General features: G+C 41.6%; 1 protein-coding gene across 1 annotated transcript in view; it reads right to left on the minus strand.

Moving 5' to 3' along the window:
- Positions 1–15,016, minus strand: part of dnah5l (dynein, axonemal, heavy chain 5 like) — a 311,233-nt gene that overhangs the window by 111,815 nt on the left and 184,402 nt on the right. Inside the window, exon 52 of the mRNA XM_053621829.1 lies at positions 11,957–12,187. Coding sequence (XP_053477804.1) covers positions 11,957–12,187 — 231 coding nt within the window. The remainder of the gene's footprint in view (positions 1–11,956; positions 12,188–15,016) is intronic.

Here is a 15,016-nt window from a genome sequence, read left to right on the forward strand (position 1 = left end):
CTAAACAAAGATCCTTATGAGGTAAAAATATTAAAGTGTTGGCTAAAAGAATCGCCCGTATTGTTGAAACTAGAAGATAAGTTTTCACAAGATGTATTCCATTCGCTGGGGTAAAGCAGTAATGATGTTAAAATCGCTTCACCTCTTTCTCTCTCTCTCTCTCTCTCTCTCTCTCTCTCTAAACCCCGCCCATACACACGTGTTTCAGATTCACCTCTCTCTCTCTCTCTCTCTAAACCCCGCCCACTGTCACATTTCGTGACGCAACAGAGATAAGGACGGATGCAATCGCAGGTTAACAGTTTTATTGAGACACAGGCAGGTAAATACAAAACGTGATCCAAAACGTAATCCACATACATGCAAGAGGTCAGGCGATCGGCAAACAGGCATAAACGGGGCAAGGCAGGAAACTATGTCGTGGTCACGGAAAACAGGTCGAGATACAAAACATGAAACATAAGCTATGACTATGAACTGGGAGCGGAGAAACCAGCGTGAACTAAACAGATGAATCTACACATGAAACATGACATGGGCTATGACTATGATTAACTATGGAAAGGACTCTAAACTAATCTACTCTAATATATCTTATCTAATATTCCGCGCGGTGTGCTGGGAGGCACGCGGTATATATACACAAACATAATCAGCGTCCTAATGGCTGAAGGCTGAGGGTAATTCAGACCCATGTGAAACAATAGCCAATGACAGAACAGGGAGGAGACATAACAGAAACATAACAAATGCACGTGTCGAAATGTCACGATTGTCAACAAGGGAAAAGCAGGTGCTCGCACACCTTGCTTGTCCATGCGCGCTCACAAGCTCTCCCGCACTGCTTAAAGGGGAAACCGTGACATAACCCCCCTCCAAGGGCACTCCTCCCGGAGTGCCATCAAACATCCATCTCCATTGGCGGCCGCGGCCCCCTGGGCAGAATGTCCCAAGCAGAGCCAGGAGACCGCAGAGCAATGTTCACAGCAGAGCAGGAAAGCATAGCGTCATCCTCGGCGGTGCATGAAGGCATAGTGACGTCCTCAGCGGAACAGGGAAGCAGAGCGACATCCTCGGCTGAACAGGAAGGCAGAGGGACGTCCTTGGCTGAACAGGAAGGCAGGGGGACGTCCTCGGCTGACCAGGAAGGCAGTGGGATGTCCTCGGCTGAACAGGAAGGCAGGAGGTCGTCCTCGGCTGAACAGGAAGGCAGGGGGACGTCCTCGGCTGAACAGGAAGGCAGAGCGACGTCCCCGGCTGAACAGGAAGGCAGAGCAACGTCCCCGGCTGAACAGGAAGGCAGAGGGACGTCCTCGGCTGAACAGGAAGGCAGAGCGATGTCCTCGGTGGAGCAGGGAAACAGAGTGATGTACGCAGCAGTGCAGGGAAACAGAGGGACGTCTGCAGTGGAACAGGAAAGCGGAGCGAAGTTCCCAGCAGAACAGGAAAGCGGAGTGACGTCCTCGGCTAAGCAGGAAAGCAGAGCAACGTACTCAACGGAGCCTGCAGGCTGAACTTGGCTCGTCATGTCAGCAGACTGGGACGTGAGCAGAGCTTGGTTGTCCGTGTCAACAGACACTTGGTTGTCCTTGTCGGCAGACTAGGGCGTGAGCAGAACTTGGCTGTCCTTGTCGGCAGACTTGGGCGTGAACAGAACTTGGCTGTCGGTGTTGGCGGACTCGGGCGTGAGCAGAACCTGGCTGTCGGCGTCGGCGGACTCGGGCGTGAGCAGAACCTGGCTGTCGGTGTCGGCGGACTCGGGCGTGAGCAGAACCTGGCTGTCGGTGTCGGCGGACTCGGGCGTGAGCAGAACCTGGCTGTCGGTGTCGGCGGACTCGGGCGTGAGCAGAACTTGGCTGTCGGTGTCGGCGGAGTCGGGCGTGAGCGGATCTTGGTTGGCCGTGTCAGCGGACTCGGGCTTGAGCAGAACGGGGTCGGCCTTTTCAGTGGACTCGGGCTTGAGCAGAACGTGGTCGGCCGTGTCAGCGGACTCGGGCGTGAGCAGACCTTGGTTGAACGTGTCGAACATTTTTACCTCATAAGGATCTTTGTTTAGAAGTCATGTAATACGTGCGATTCTTTTAAATATCACTTGTAAACATTTTATCTCTTAAGGGTTATATATTTTTTTTTTTTGGAAGACAAGTAATACGTATTCTTTTTAAACAGCTCTTTTAATCATTTTTACCTCCTAAAGGTTTATGTTTGAAAGACACGTAATACGAGCGATTCTTTTAAACAGATTCTTTTTTTTTCTTTTTCTAACACTGTGTTTACACAAACGCCTGCCCAATATTAACCACTGATACGCTTTTTCAGACGTATTTCGCCCCAAAAACCAGGCTCATTAACCTATATACCTTTGTTGGGGGCTACTCACCCACACACCCCTCCACCACAGCCCAGACACACAGGGGCCAGACTGACCCACTGATACAGTCGATAGGGTTACCCCCACCCCTGGTCATAAATTAGGTTACCTACAGAAACGTCGGCCAGGGAAGCACAAAGGGTCATAAATCAGCATACACTACTTTGATTGACAGTTTGACAGAAAGTGTATGATATAACTACTGCCATAGGAACCATAAAGCAATAAATCCTAAGACAACAGACATTGAGGAGCCACTTAATTACTGCCTGTTTACATCTGCCTTATCACAGCTATCTTGCAACAACAGGGCAAGTGCGAGTTACATCCCTGACCCAGGGCTGAACCATCTTAACCACAGAAACCTCTGTCAAATTCTGCGATTTAGGCCTTTGCGCCAGACCAGATGGCTCACACAACAGATAAAGGACCCTTGCCAGTAAAGTTGATAACTTCAGGAAGAAAGGGGGGGTTCCCCTTGGAATGAGACCTTTTACTCCCTCAGCCAGGAACACAAAATTCACCCTGTAGTGTTGGGTCCGAGTACACCTTTGCCGAGTTCGAGTCAAGACTAAGTTAAGGAACCAATCGAGTCCAAGTCCAAAAGGGCCCGTGTTGTGTGTGTGTGTGTGTGTGTGTGTGTTAGATTAGTTTCTGTGTAATAGAATAAAATTTATAAAATTTGTAGTTTAATAAAATTTTGTCTATTCTCAAATTTGTGCTTTACAAAGTCGTCTTGAATCGTCGATCTTGCTGCAATGCTCTGAAAATAATGTGTCCCAATATTTAGGATATTATTGCCGGTGGCCACGGAGGTAATTTCTAATGCATAACTAATAAATAAACTAATTATAACTTATCGCTGGATGAATAGTTGATTGGAAATACTAAATTAGCCAAATTTCACCTTCCGAGTTAATCTAGTCTCTCCTACATATTCGGTGGCGAATACAGGTAACTAAATCTAAATATCTAAACTTTCCTTACATGTGATGATGAAGAATGCAACAGCTAAATCTAAACAGCAAATTTTCCCTAGAAAACCTACAAATGGATGATAAAAAAAACAGTGGCTCTATTATGCTGTGGGGGCATGCTGTGCTCCCATGCTGTGGGGTCCACTTGTCTCCTAAGTTGGATGGGTCACTGCAAATCAATACAAAGTTGTTTGTATTAAAACTTTGTATGCATATGAGTTACATAATTTTTATACTCATCAGACCATTCTGTGACCCATTCTGCCCTGTGGATGGTGGCATTCTCATCATGGAAGAAACTCCAGAGACTGATGGCAGATATTACAGGAAGAGGCTCAGTACCTTTATTCTCTCCACTAAAGATTTTTTAGCAAATTCTAAAAAGTGATCAGCACTGATCATTTTGAAAGTATTAGGGATATAAGTAGTGCTGTTACTAGTTTTACTACATTTTTACTAGTGTTGCAGTATCTGCTGCTTTTCTGATGGTTGTTTTACAGTTAAGCAATGACAGTTAACTGATTCTTGTTGAAAAATATTTTACAACCCTTTCCTTCGTGCAATAATGTAGCTGGACAATCAAATGAAAATGTCACAATATTTTTCTCAGATTGACAAAGCTTCATTAGTTAGTGTGGTGGTAGCTCAGTGGTTAAGACATTCAGGACTTCTGACTGCAAGGTCATGAGTTCAAATCTTAGCACTGCCACTGTGCTCAGCAAAGCGCTTAACCCTCAACTGCTTAGTTGAATAAAAAGATAAATATAAGTTTCTCGGATAAGGCCATCTGACAAATGCCATAAATGTAGTGTAGTTACAGTTTTTGTACGACTGTGAGTCCTCACAACCTTCTCTAGAGGGACAACAAAAAAAGTGTCCTGTCCACCTGTCTCACTGTGTGGTATAGGAACTACACAGTCTCCAACTACAAGACCCAACAGCAGATTGCGAGAACCGCTAAAAAAGATCATTACCTCATACAGCAATCGCTACATCTGCAAAGCTACCAGTATGGCGGACAACCCCTCTTACCCATCCCATGGACTCTTCACTGTCCTGCTATCTGGCAGAAGGTACAGGACCATCCATGCCACCACCGGTAGACTTCACAACAGTTTCTTCCCTGAGGGAGTCAGATTACTCAACACCCTGTTGCCTCCCAACACTCACCTGGGCTAGTCAAACACCTAACTGCACTTGTTTCACACTGTTGTGTACTTGCACCTTATGTTATGTGTTGCACCACGTCTGTTGCCATTTTAACAGGGGTATGTAGACTTTTATATCCACTGTATATGTGACTATCAAATGACAGTTTGCTCTTTATTTGTACTAATGTGTAAAGAACATTTTGTGTAGGTATTAACATGTACAACATAATTTTGTGTAGGAATGAAATGTTTGCATCGGGGCTGGTGGGGGTGTAGAGGCACAGGTTTTTAGCCTTTAGTGAGGTCCCCATACATCTCTATAATGGTAATAACTTGTACAGGTATTTAGCTTTCCCTCACAAAATAAACCACAATTTTATAAAAAGATGTATTTTAATAAAAAATAATAGAATTACACTTTGTCTGACATTGATCCCTTACTCATTCACTATATAAACTATTATATATGAAGCAATATAAATGATAGTAATAAAGGAGACACCAGACATTTTTGGTGTTTTATTTCAGGGTTTCATTTTGTGCATCCGTTTACAGTACAAAATACTATATTTAGCAACCTCAGATACAAGCATTTGCAGCTCAGCTTTAGTGATGTACTAAGAGGGTATATTGGCTGTGTTATATGTATATACAGTCGTCTCCAAAACTATTAGAATGGCAAGGCCAATTTAATTATTTTTGCTGTAGACTGACAACATTTGGCATTGGGATCAAAAGATAAAAATGAGAAGAGCGTTTAGAATTTCAGCTTTTATTTCCTGGTATTTATATGTAGATGTGTTAAAACACAGCACATTAGACCACCCAATTTATAGGTGAGCAAAAAATATCAGGACATGTGACTGATTTGTTACACAGGTGTGTCCAGGTAGATTGATTGTTTAAACAATAAATAGAGCTAAAAATTTACTCTTGGTTTTAGCCTTCAGTTTCACCTGTAAAGAAATCATTCATTATTAAAAACTACAAGCCAACGTGAATATCAAAAAGCTGTCTTTGGGAGAAAAGCAAGCAATTTAAAAACTGAGAAAAGAGGGAAAAATTAATCAGAGGCATTGCACAAACATTGGGCATAGCCAATAGAACAATTTGGAATGTCCACTAGTGTACTGGCATCACTAAATGGGTTGGCCAAGGAAAACAACAACAGCTGTTGACAGAAATATAGTGAGAGCTGTGAAGAAAAACCCCAAAACAACAGTCAGTGACATCACCAACAACCTCCACAGGGCAGGTGTCACAATCCACTGTTTGAAGAAGATTTCAAGAGCAGAAATGTAGGGGCCACGAGATGCAAACCACTCATCATCAGTAAAAATCATAGTTGTAAGAATCAGCAAGGACTGCAAAGAAATACTGAGATGAGCCACAAAAGTTCTGAAACCAAGTTTAAATTCCACCAAAGTGATGAAAAGGCTAAAATGTAGAGAAACAAAGGATCTGCTTATGATCCAAAACATACAAGCTCATCTGTGAAACATAGTGGCAGTAGTGTCATGGCTTGGGCTTGCATAGCTGCTTCTGGAACAAGCTCAGTAATCTTTATTGATGATGCAACTCATTATGGTAGCAGCAGAATGAATTTTAAAAGATTACAGAAGCATTTTTTTCCTGCCATTTTACAGGAAATGCATCTAAATTAATTGGCTGGAACTTTATCAAGCAGCAAAACAATGATCCAAAACACATTGCCAACTCAACAAGGGGAAAAAGTGTAAGGCTTTAGACTCGCCAAGTCAATCACCAGACCTTAACCCAACTGAGTATGCATTTCACCTCCTGAAGAGGAGACACCGGTGCCCCCCAAGGCTCCCCAGGACTGTGTGCTCAGACTACTGCTGTTCACACTGCTGACTCATGACTGTGCTGCAAAGTACAGTTCAAATCACATCAAGTTTGTTGATGATCGTCCGCAACAATGATGAGTCAAGCATACAGAGAGGAGGTGAACCAGCTCGCAGAATGGTGTAGAGACAATAATCTATCTCTTAATGTCAAGAAGACTAAAGAGATGACTATTGACTTCAGGAAAACACAAGTGGACCACTCACCACTGCACATAAATGGAACTGTGGAGAGAGTCAGAAGCTCCAAGTTTCTTGGTGTGCACATGACGGAGGACCTCTTCTGGACTCTCAACATAACCTGCCTAGCTGAGAAGGCCCAGTAGTGCCTCCACTTCCTACGGAGGCTGAAGAGAGCCAAACTCCCCCCTCCCATCCTCACCACCTTCTACAGAGGAACAATAGAGAGCATCCTGACCCTGCTGTCCCACAGGGTGTGGAATGGGAACTGCACAGCCTCTGACTGCAAGACCCTTCAGTGAGCTATGAGGACAGCTGAAAAGATCATCGGAGTCTCTCTACCCACCATCGATACCTCATTCAACAGCTCTTGCAGCCACAAAGCCACCAGTGAGACCCTTCTCACCTCTCTCATGGCGGAATGTACAAGAGCATCCATGCCACCACCAGCAGACTCCAAAACTGCACTGAGGCAGTCAGATTACACAACACCCTGCTGCCTCCCAGTGCTCACCTGGACTAGTCAAACACCTAACTCAGTGTGACTCAGTACCACTGCACACGGCACTTTGCAAAGCTGCATCAGTCACTTTTATATTATGGAACATGTTTTGCTGCCAATATTGCTGCTATATTTGTGCTGCTATACTATTTGTATTTATTGTCTTGCCCTCATGTCACACTGTTGTGTATTTGCACTTTATGTAATCCAGCATACTGTTCTGTGTTGCACCATGGTCCTGAAGAAATTACATTTCATTCTAATCTATACAAGCTATATAGAGGAATGACAATAAAAACTCACTTCACTTGACTTCATAAAAACTGAATTGAGGAGAAGAATATGGCTTACACCCCACCCTAAGACAATGTTTGATTGGAGGAAACATTTTGGGGTTGGAGATAGCCAGAAATGCTAAAACCCTATGACGCCAATGTATCTGTGAGTTGAGTCATCTAGTAAGAGTCACAAAGAGTCACTCAGGGTTTCTGATAAACCAAGAGCTTCAGAAGTTCTTGCCCTTCAACCTCACATGGAGATCATACTTCCTCTGAGATTTCACATCTAGACTGGTGTAAGATGTTGGGATGCACAAGCAGCATAGATCACCCATCCCCACTCTCAGACATTGAAGACCCAAGTAAATTACAGCTGACTGCTGGATTTCAACTGTCTTGTGAACAATCAGGCAATTGACAGGAAAGACCTGACCCAAGGAACCCTCCCAGATTTGTAAGCCTCTGTCAAATTCCCATATCCCATATATTTAGGCCACTGGCTGAGACAGCTGGCCCACAGGATAAAAATCCTGACACTCAGCCATAAAGCTGATAATTTCAGGAAAAGGGGGGTGACCCAGGGAGGCCCCAAGAACAATCAACACAGGCTTTTCATAAAACAAGGCCCTTTGTTCTTTCACCAAGGAACACAAAGTTCACCCTGTTCTTATCAACATTCACACATTCCACAGATACTCCATATAGTCTACAGGATGAAGGACTGCAAGAATGATATGTTAACAACTGAAATTGCCCATTTTGTTCCATGTGTTATTCTGTACTTATCCTGTTTATAACCACAAGAATGCCATTAATAATTTGATTACTTAAAATGGATGAGTATGACTGATTAGGAATATGGTTGTTGTGATTGATTATTAGCAGTGTTTTAACAGTGGCCATTATATGTCTTGTTTGGTATGAGTGTGTTCGTTGAGTGATTTTCTGAAAGATGAGAGTATGGTTAAATATTTCAGTTAAATATTGTTTTGTGTATGTATTAACAGTTGGGACTAAAAGTTTGATCCATACTCTAACAAACAAGAAGAAATAAAAGGCACAAAATTATATGACTACAAAGACAATGGACTGAGTAAAGTTATGGGCAGAGAATGTAGTTAGAAAGGGCTAAAACCCTCTGACACCATGGAAACAGGGAGCTCTCGTCAATCAACATCTTCACAGATTTCTTATCCATCAACAACTCAGGAAACATTGGCAACCATCGACATCAAGAGAGATCTCAGCCTTCAAGATCACAAAGTCCTCTCTCTCTTGCTCTTCCACCTACCCTGAGCCTTAGCTGAGCCTGCAATGGCCGGTTCCTGCAAAGCTTACTGACTCTAGTCATTAAAGTGCCAAGGACCACCCCTCTGCTCATCAGGCGCTCCGCTGCAATCCATCTATGAGTCTCCACTGGTGTGCACTTCACTCCATTTGCCTTCCTGATTGGTCTTCCGAGACTCCAAATAATAGCAACCAGAACGCTGATAAATCCACATTACAGAGACTATCCTCCAGATGACAATGTAATGAGGGACTCCCCATCTAGAACAATTTAAACACAAGTACAGTACCTCCAGATCCTAGTCGAAGCCGGTGTTTTTAATAAAACTCTTCTAAATGAAGCGAAGATTAAGTTAATTGTTGATGGTTTGTTCAGGTCAAGGTCTAAGAACAGCATACAATGTTGAAACTAAGAAGCCATTCATTTGATGTCTAAGCCATTTTCACCCCTGTTTATGTGTGTGCGTTTGTTTATGTATTAGATTAGTTTGTGTTTTAGAATAGTCTAAAAGACAAATAGTTGATCAGCTGTTGAAATATTAAGTTTGCAAAATTCCCCCCTTAGAGCTGACCTAAATAGCTAATTTCCCTACACTGGTTCCTGCAAAGCCTCCAGCCACTCATCAAGCGCTCTTCTGCAATCTGCCGACAAGACTCCTCTGGGTATGCCTTCAGTCCATTCACCACCCCAGACTGGCTTCCCAAGACTGGCATACCACTCCAGAACTGACCATATCTTTAATGAATCAACACAGCTGGGAATCCGCTACAGAATGATGAAAAATTATGAGGAGGGACTTTCACCTACTAAAAAAGAAATTCAGTACGTTCTGGACTTGAGAGCAAAACTCCACACCTCGAGTCACCTAACACAGGAGAATTTGCATCAGTTGCAAGATCGACAGTCATTAATGTATGATGGGAAACATGGTTATGGGACTTCGAACAGGGAAATAAGTTATCATTTTTAGGGCTGCGACTAAAGATTATTTTCATAATCAATTAGTCGGCCGATTATTTTTTTCCGATTAATCGGATGGGGAGGCAAACTTACAGTACCATTTTTTGCATGTATTTAAAATAAAATCCACAAATTGAGTGTTACAAATATATACTTCAGACTAAACTTTACTATATATATATATATATATATATATATATATATATACATATATATATATACGTATATATATATATATATATATATACACACATACATACATATATATATATATATATGGATGCACAAAAAGCACTGAATTAAACTACAGTCCTAAATTAATAATAAAAACTCACTTTCACTGCACCTTGTGGTTTCTGTAACTCACTGGCTTTAGGCATATTGTTTTACTTCTGTTCACTTTTGTTCATAGTGTTTTAATTAGACATTACAGATCTTACTTGCATCACCGCGACTACACCACGAGTGAGGAGCAATACAGCCTTGTTACTAATGTAATTGAATAATAGAATAGTTTATTATAATGGAATAATAATTATTACTCCATTATAATAAACAACATAAGTTAAACTGCAATCATGCAAATACAACATATAATGACAATAAACTTAAATTAACTAAACCTTAGTAAGCAACTTGTACCAGTTTCCCCAGTCCCTTGCACAAAGTGGAGAATTTCGGATATAAACAGAAGTTTGTGCTTGTGCATTATTGTTTGATCTCTGTGGTGTTTAATATAAAATGCTCTCCTGCCTTAGAGGACTTTCTTCCTCAGTCACTTGACAATTATGCCTCCGTCTGATGGTGACTGAAGTCATGTTGGGAATAAAAGGTAACGTTGACAAACAGTAAACTGAAGAAAGTCATTGTCTGTGACTCTGGGTGTCTGCTAAAGCTAGCAGCGTCGCATTACGTGCGTATGACATTGTGCGCCGTTGACTATGAGGCGGCTTCTACTTCCGGTTAGTAAAAAAAGCTAGTGGTCTATTTGAGATGATACTACCTTTCTAAAATTCATACAGCAGAAGGTAGAGTATACAGTACATAGTGTAAGTGTATAGTACGTCCTTTGGGACACAACTTTAGTATTTACTCTCCAATGCATGTTTTTGGAAAAGAAGTAATGTAGGGAGTAAATGTACCTGGAGCCATGCGCAGACCAACTAATCGATAATGAGATTCATTAACAACGATTTTCATAATCGATTATTATTGATTTTATCGATTAGCTGTTGCAGCTCTACTCATTTTACTACCCACGTCAAGCTCTAAATTACAAGGTGGCAAGGGCCCTTTGAGGTCACACAGTGAATCAGGTAAGTCGACTATAAAGTCAGACGCTCGGATAGATGTGATGCACTCAATCGCCTGAAACCATGCAGGGAGGTGGTCCCTGTGGCTCTGGCAATGGTGGATCCTAAGAGGGAATAGCTGGAACCAGAGGTAAATCTAAAAGGTGTGGCCCAATTCACCCCAGTCCCCTGTGGAAACCACCATTCAACATCCCAGAGGGTATATGTTGCCAGGTTGCACAGGGAAATTTCCAACGTATTTCTGCCTCTACCGAGTCACTTAGACCTTATAGAGCACCACTTTGAGAATCCTCCAGGCATGGTTATATACAGCTGCCCCTACTATTGATTCTAACCTAACCCCGGCCTGAATTGGATAGTGGGGGTATGTCGCGGCAGGGGCGTGGTCAAGCATCAGCTGTGGATAGGTTGAACCAGCAGTCGACGCATAATGATTCTCACAAATAGGTCATAAAAACTGTGAAAAGGATGTAACATATTATAAGAAAAAAAAAAAAAAACTTTCTGATGTACAGTAAAGTCCCGGTCATGCTCGCAATAAAGTTTTTTATTTTGCCCTGGACAATGATGGTTTCTCTAGGAAACCAAAAGCTACATTTAAGGGCCTTGGTTCAATCCCAATTGGTAATTTATTATTTGACGTCCATCTATACTAAGTAACATAACTAGTAAACATCATCAGCTCAGCATCAGGGATGTACAGTGAATGGGGAGGGCTCTGCCCCTCCATGCTTTGAGTGGGTTTCCACTTGCAGATTTGCCTTTGTAGCAGGTGTGTGATGAAACCCTTACGCACGCCTTTGACCACGTGAGAGTAATTGATAGTCAACTAGTGATGTGCTGACTCATTTTTCCATTAAAAAACATAGCCAGACATACGTTTACCCTAAATGTTGAGAAACTAATGCATGCTTTCATTAACTTTAGATTAGATTACTGCAGCATGTTTCTGGTTGTCCCACCAGCTCATTAAGGCTGAAAAGTTACCTTTAGACAGAAGTATCTCTGATATTCATTTTATAAACAGTACAATATCTATATCTACCAAATTGAGACTCAGGATCAAATTACCTTCTTTGACCACAGCTCCCAATTGCCAGTTTCGCTGACCACATATTCAAAAATCGTTTGATCACCCTGTGTGCTAGGCAGGTCCAGTGAGACTGGATGATTTCTGAGAAACACCTCCATCTTGGATCGATCCTCCAATTCCAGCAATGCACCCACAGACCACATCACAGCAAACACAAACAGACGGCTAATATGAGTCACCGTCAAGTTCTTCTCTTCTACAAACAGACCCTATAAGAAAAAAGTCACATATTGCAAGCAAATATTTACATGGGAACTGATCAATCTAGTTGAAATTAAAGCTGACAAAATACACATACATTTCAAATAATACTTAAGAAACTTTAATGGAGAATTTTTATCTCATGTGTTACGAAGATATGAAATTGTTTAATTAAATTATTTTCTGTGACTCGAGCTATTTGAATATATTCAGTAAATTGATCATTCAGATTTGTTCAGTTGCATAGTCACCCAAATGTACAGTTTGATCACCCTGTTGTTTGTGTAATATGCTTGTATGTCTGTGAAAACAAGTACTTTTCATACCCAGCCAGCAATATCGCATGAACTGAAAAGCTGGAAATCTCCAATGATGCCTAAAGGGACTCACTGAATTCAATGTATCAACTGACTTGCTGAACAAGACAAAATCAACTGCTATGTACCACTTTCATTAGAACATGCTGTTTGGAAGTGCAGCATTGTGGTCAGATAAGACCAAAACTTTTGGGCCATGAACACCATCAGCAGTTTGTAATTGAAGTATATGCAATTATTTTTAAGTGTATGTAATTTTTCTTTTATATTATATGAACCAAATGGAATCTAATTCTAATTTTGTGGAGGGAACCTGTAATTTACCTTGAACACTGTGTTTCAATCTTTGTGTAATTCATGATTGTTTTATCTTAATTGCATTATCTCAACAATGAAACCTAATCATGTCTATGTTATTTGTGTGTGTGAGCAAACCAAGACTTCCTAAATCAATGCAGCAGTGTCTACTGTTTGACAGTAGTCATATTCATTTTTTATCTATGAATACCTGCATAGACATTGTCTTAGGATAAAAAAAAGTGACCATTCGGATCACTGTTAACTTAGACAAGATTCAGACAAGACAACATCTGCTGTATCCCACTTAATCCTACTTAATTAAAATCCAGATTATTTAGTCTACTTGTCTCCAGAGTTTTGTCATTCCATCTTCAAGAAATATTTTATTCCTGTTGCTGTAACCCAGGGGTCTTAGTGGTTAGCAAGTTTTCTTCACACCTCCGAGGTTGAGGGTTCAATTCCTGCCATGGCTCTGTGTGTGCAGAGTTTGCATGTTCTCCCCATGCTTTGGGGGTTTCCTCCAGGTACCCCAGTTTCCTCCCCCAGTCCAAAGACATGCATTGTATGCTGAAAGGCATGCCCAAAAAGTGTCTGAAGTGTATGAGTGTGTGTGTGTGTGACTGTGCCCTGCAATGGATTGGCACCCCATCCAGAGTATCCCATGCCCCCTGGGATAAGCTCCAGGTTCCCTGCAACCCAGGAAGGATAAGCTGTACAGAAAATGGATGGATGGATAGATTCTGTGATCTAGATGGAACAGAGGGAGCAAACAAATTCCAGCCAATCAAACAGCACACCAGCTCTACCCATGGAGCAGCACGGCTTATGGCATCCTCCGGTGATAGCATAGCTCAGGCTCCAGCTCTGACACAGGCAGTGAACCTGAGACATTGTTAACTTAGATTTGTGTTTTCGATCATTGTCCAAAGGTGAAAATTTTCTCTATCTTCAAGGTTCTTTATTTGTCACATATACATTACATACATGTGATTTAATGTAGTGAAGTGTTTGTTCTTATTTACTCTCCCCACAGTGCAACAACAAACAGACCACAAACAACTAAGAATATACACACATAGAAATCGTGGTAAAAGTAAATTTCAATGAAACCACTCTGTATTCACCCTACACCTATAGTGTATAGTGTATACACCTATAACTATAGTTACCACGATTTCTATGAAAATTTTGTGTTGATTTTTTTTTCTTTATAATTTTTTTTTTATTTCCTTTAAAGTTTGTTGATGGTTCACCCTATACCTATAAGTGTAAGGTGAATACAGAGGGGTTTGATTGAAATTTACTTTTACCACGATTCCTATGAAAATTTTGTGTATTTTTTTTCTTTCTTTTTTTTTTCCTTTCTTAAACATTTTTATTTCCTTTAAAGTTTGTTAAAGTTTGGCTCCCGCGGGCCTGGTCTCTGAGTAGGAAAAGATTGACTTCACCCAAAATTTGGCAACCTCGCCCCTTTCAATTGCCTTCAAAAGCATTAATGATAAGTGGCCCAACGGTGTCACATAAAAGGTGTATGGTGTCAATAACCCCGAATTAAAAGCAAAGTTAGAACTATTGTTATTATTTCTATATCTTTTCTCCCCAGAGAAATACGGCTATAATAACAGCACTAGTTCCTCACCCTAAAAAGGATTTTTTTTTTTAATTTTCCAAGGTTTCTCTTTCATTGAAAAAAAACCCCACCCCCTTTTGACTCCCATTTCTCTGTTTTGGTTTGTTACTGTTAGTTGTTGACTTGTTGCAAACAAAAGACTGCCACTAGAGACACTGCCAGAGACACAGACACTGCCAGTAGAGACTCACAGTCACTGCAACAACACTTAGCCTCGGTTGTAATACGCTGTCAAGACCCAAGTCTGTCTCTCACACACCAGGTTTTCCCCACCATAGCCCATACTGTCAACCCCATTGGCCACTGGGAAGATCTGGAGAAATGGCTGAGTGCCGTGACAGACAGCCTCCTACTCAAGGCCACCAACAACCTACGGGACCAGAGCCAGCAGCAACTAGATGACCACAAAAGAGAAGCGATGGTGCAAAGCCCGATACAGAGTTACAGTCACAAAGCTACAAGCTACCACTGAAACCATACAAACACCTGAGCATGCAGTCTTGATCATTTGCCAAACTCCTAGGTGACCTGATTGAAAAGGGGGTAGCCAGGAAATTTTACTATCTATCATGAGAGTTTCAAGTAAGACT

Source organism: Ictalurus furcatus, chromosome 1 (genome assembly GCF_023375685.1).
Source record: "Ictalurus furcatus strain D&B chromosome 1, Billie_1.0, whole genome shotgun sequence".
In the NCBI taxonomy this organism is placed as follows: domain Eukaryota; kingdom Metazoa; phylum Chordata; class Actinopteri; order Siluriformes; family Ictaluridae; genus Ictalurus; species Ictalurus furcatus.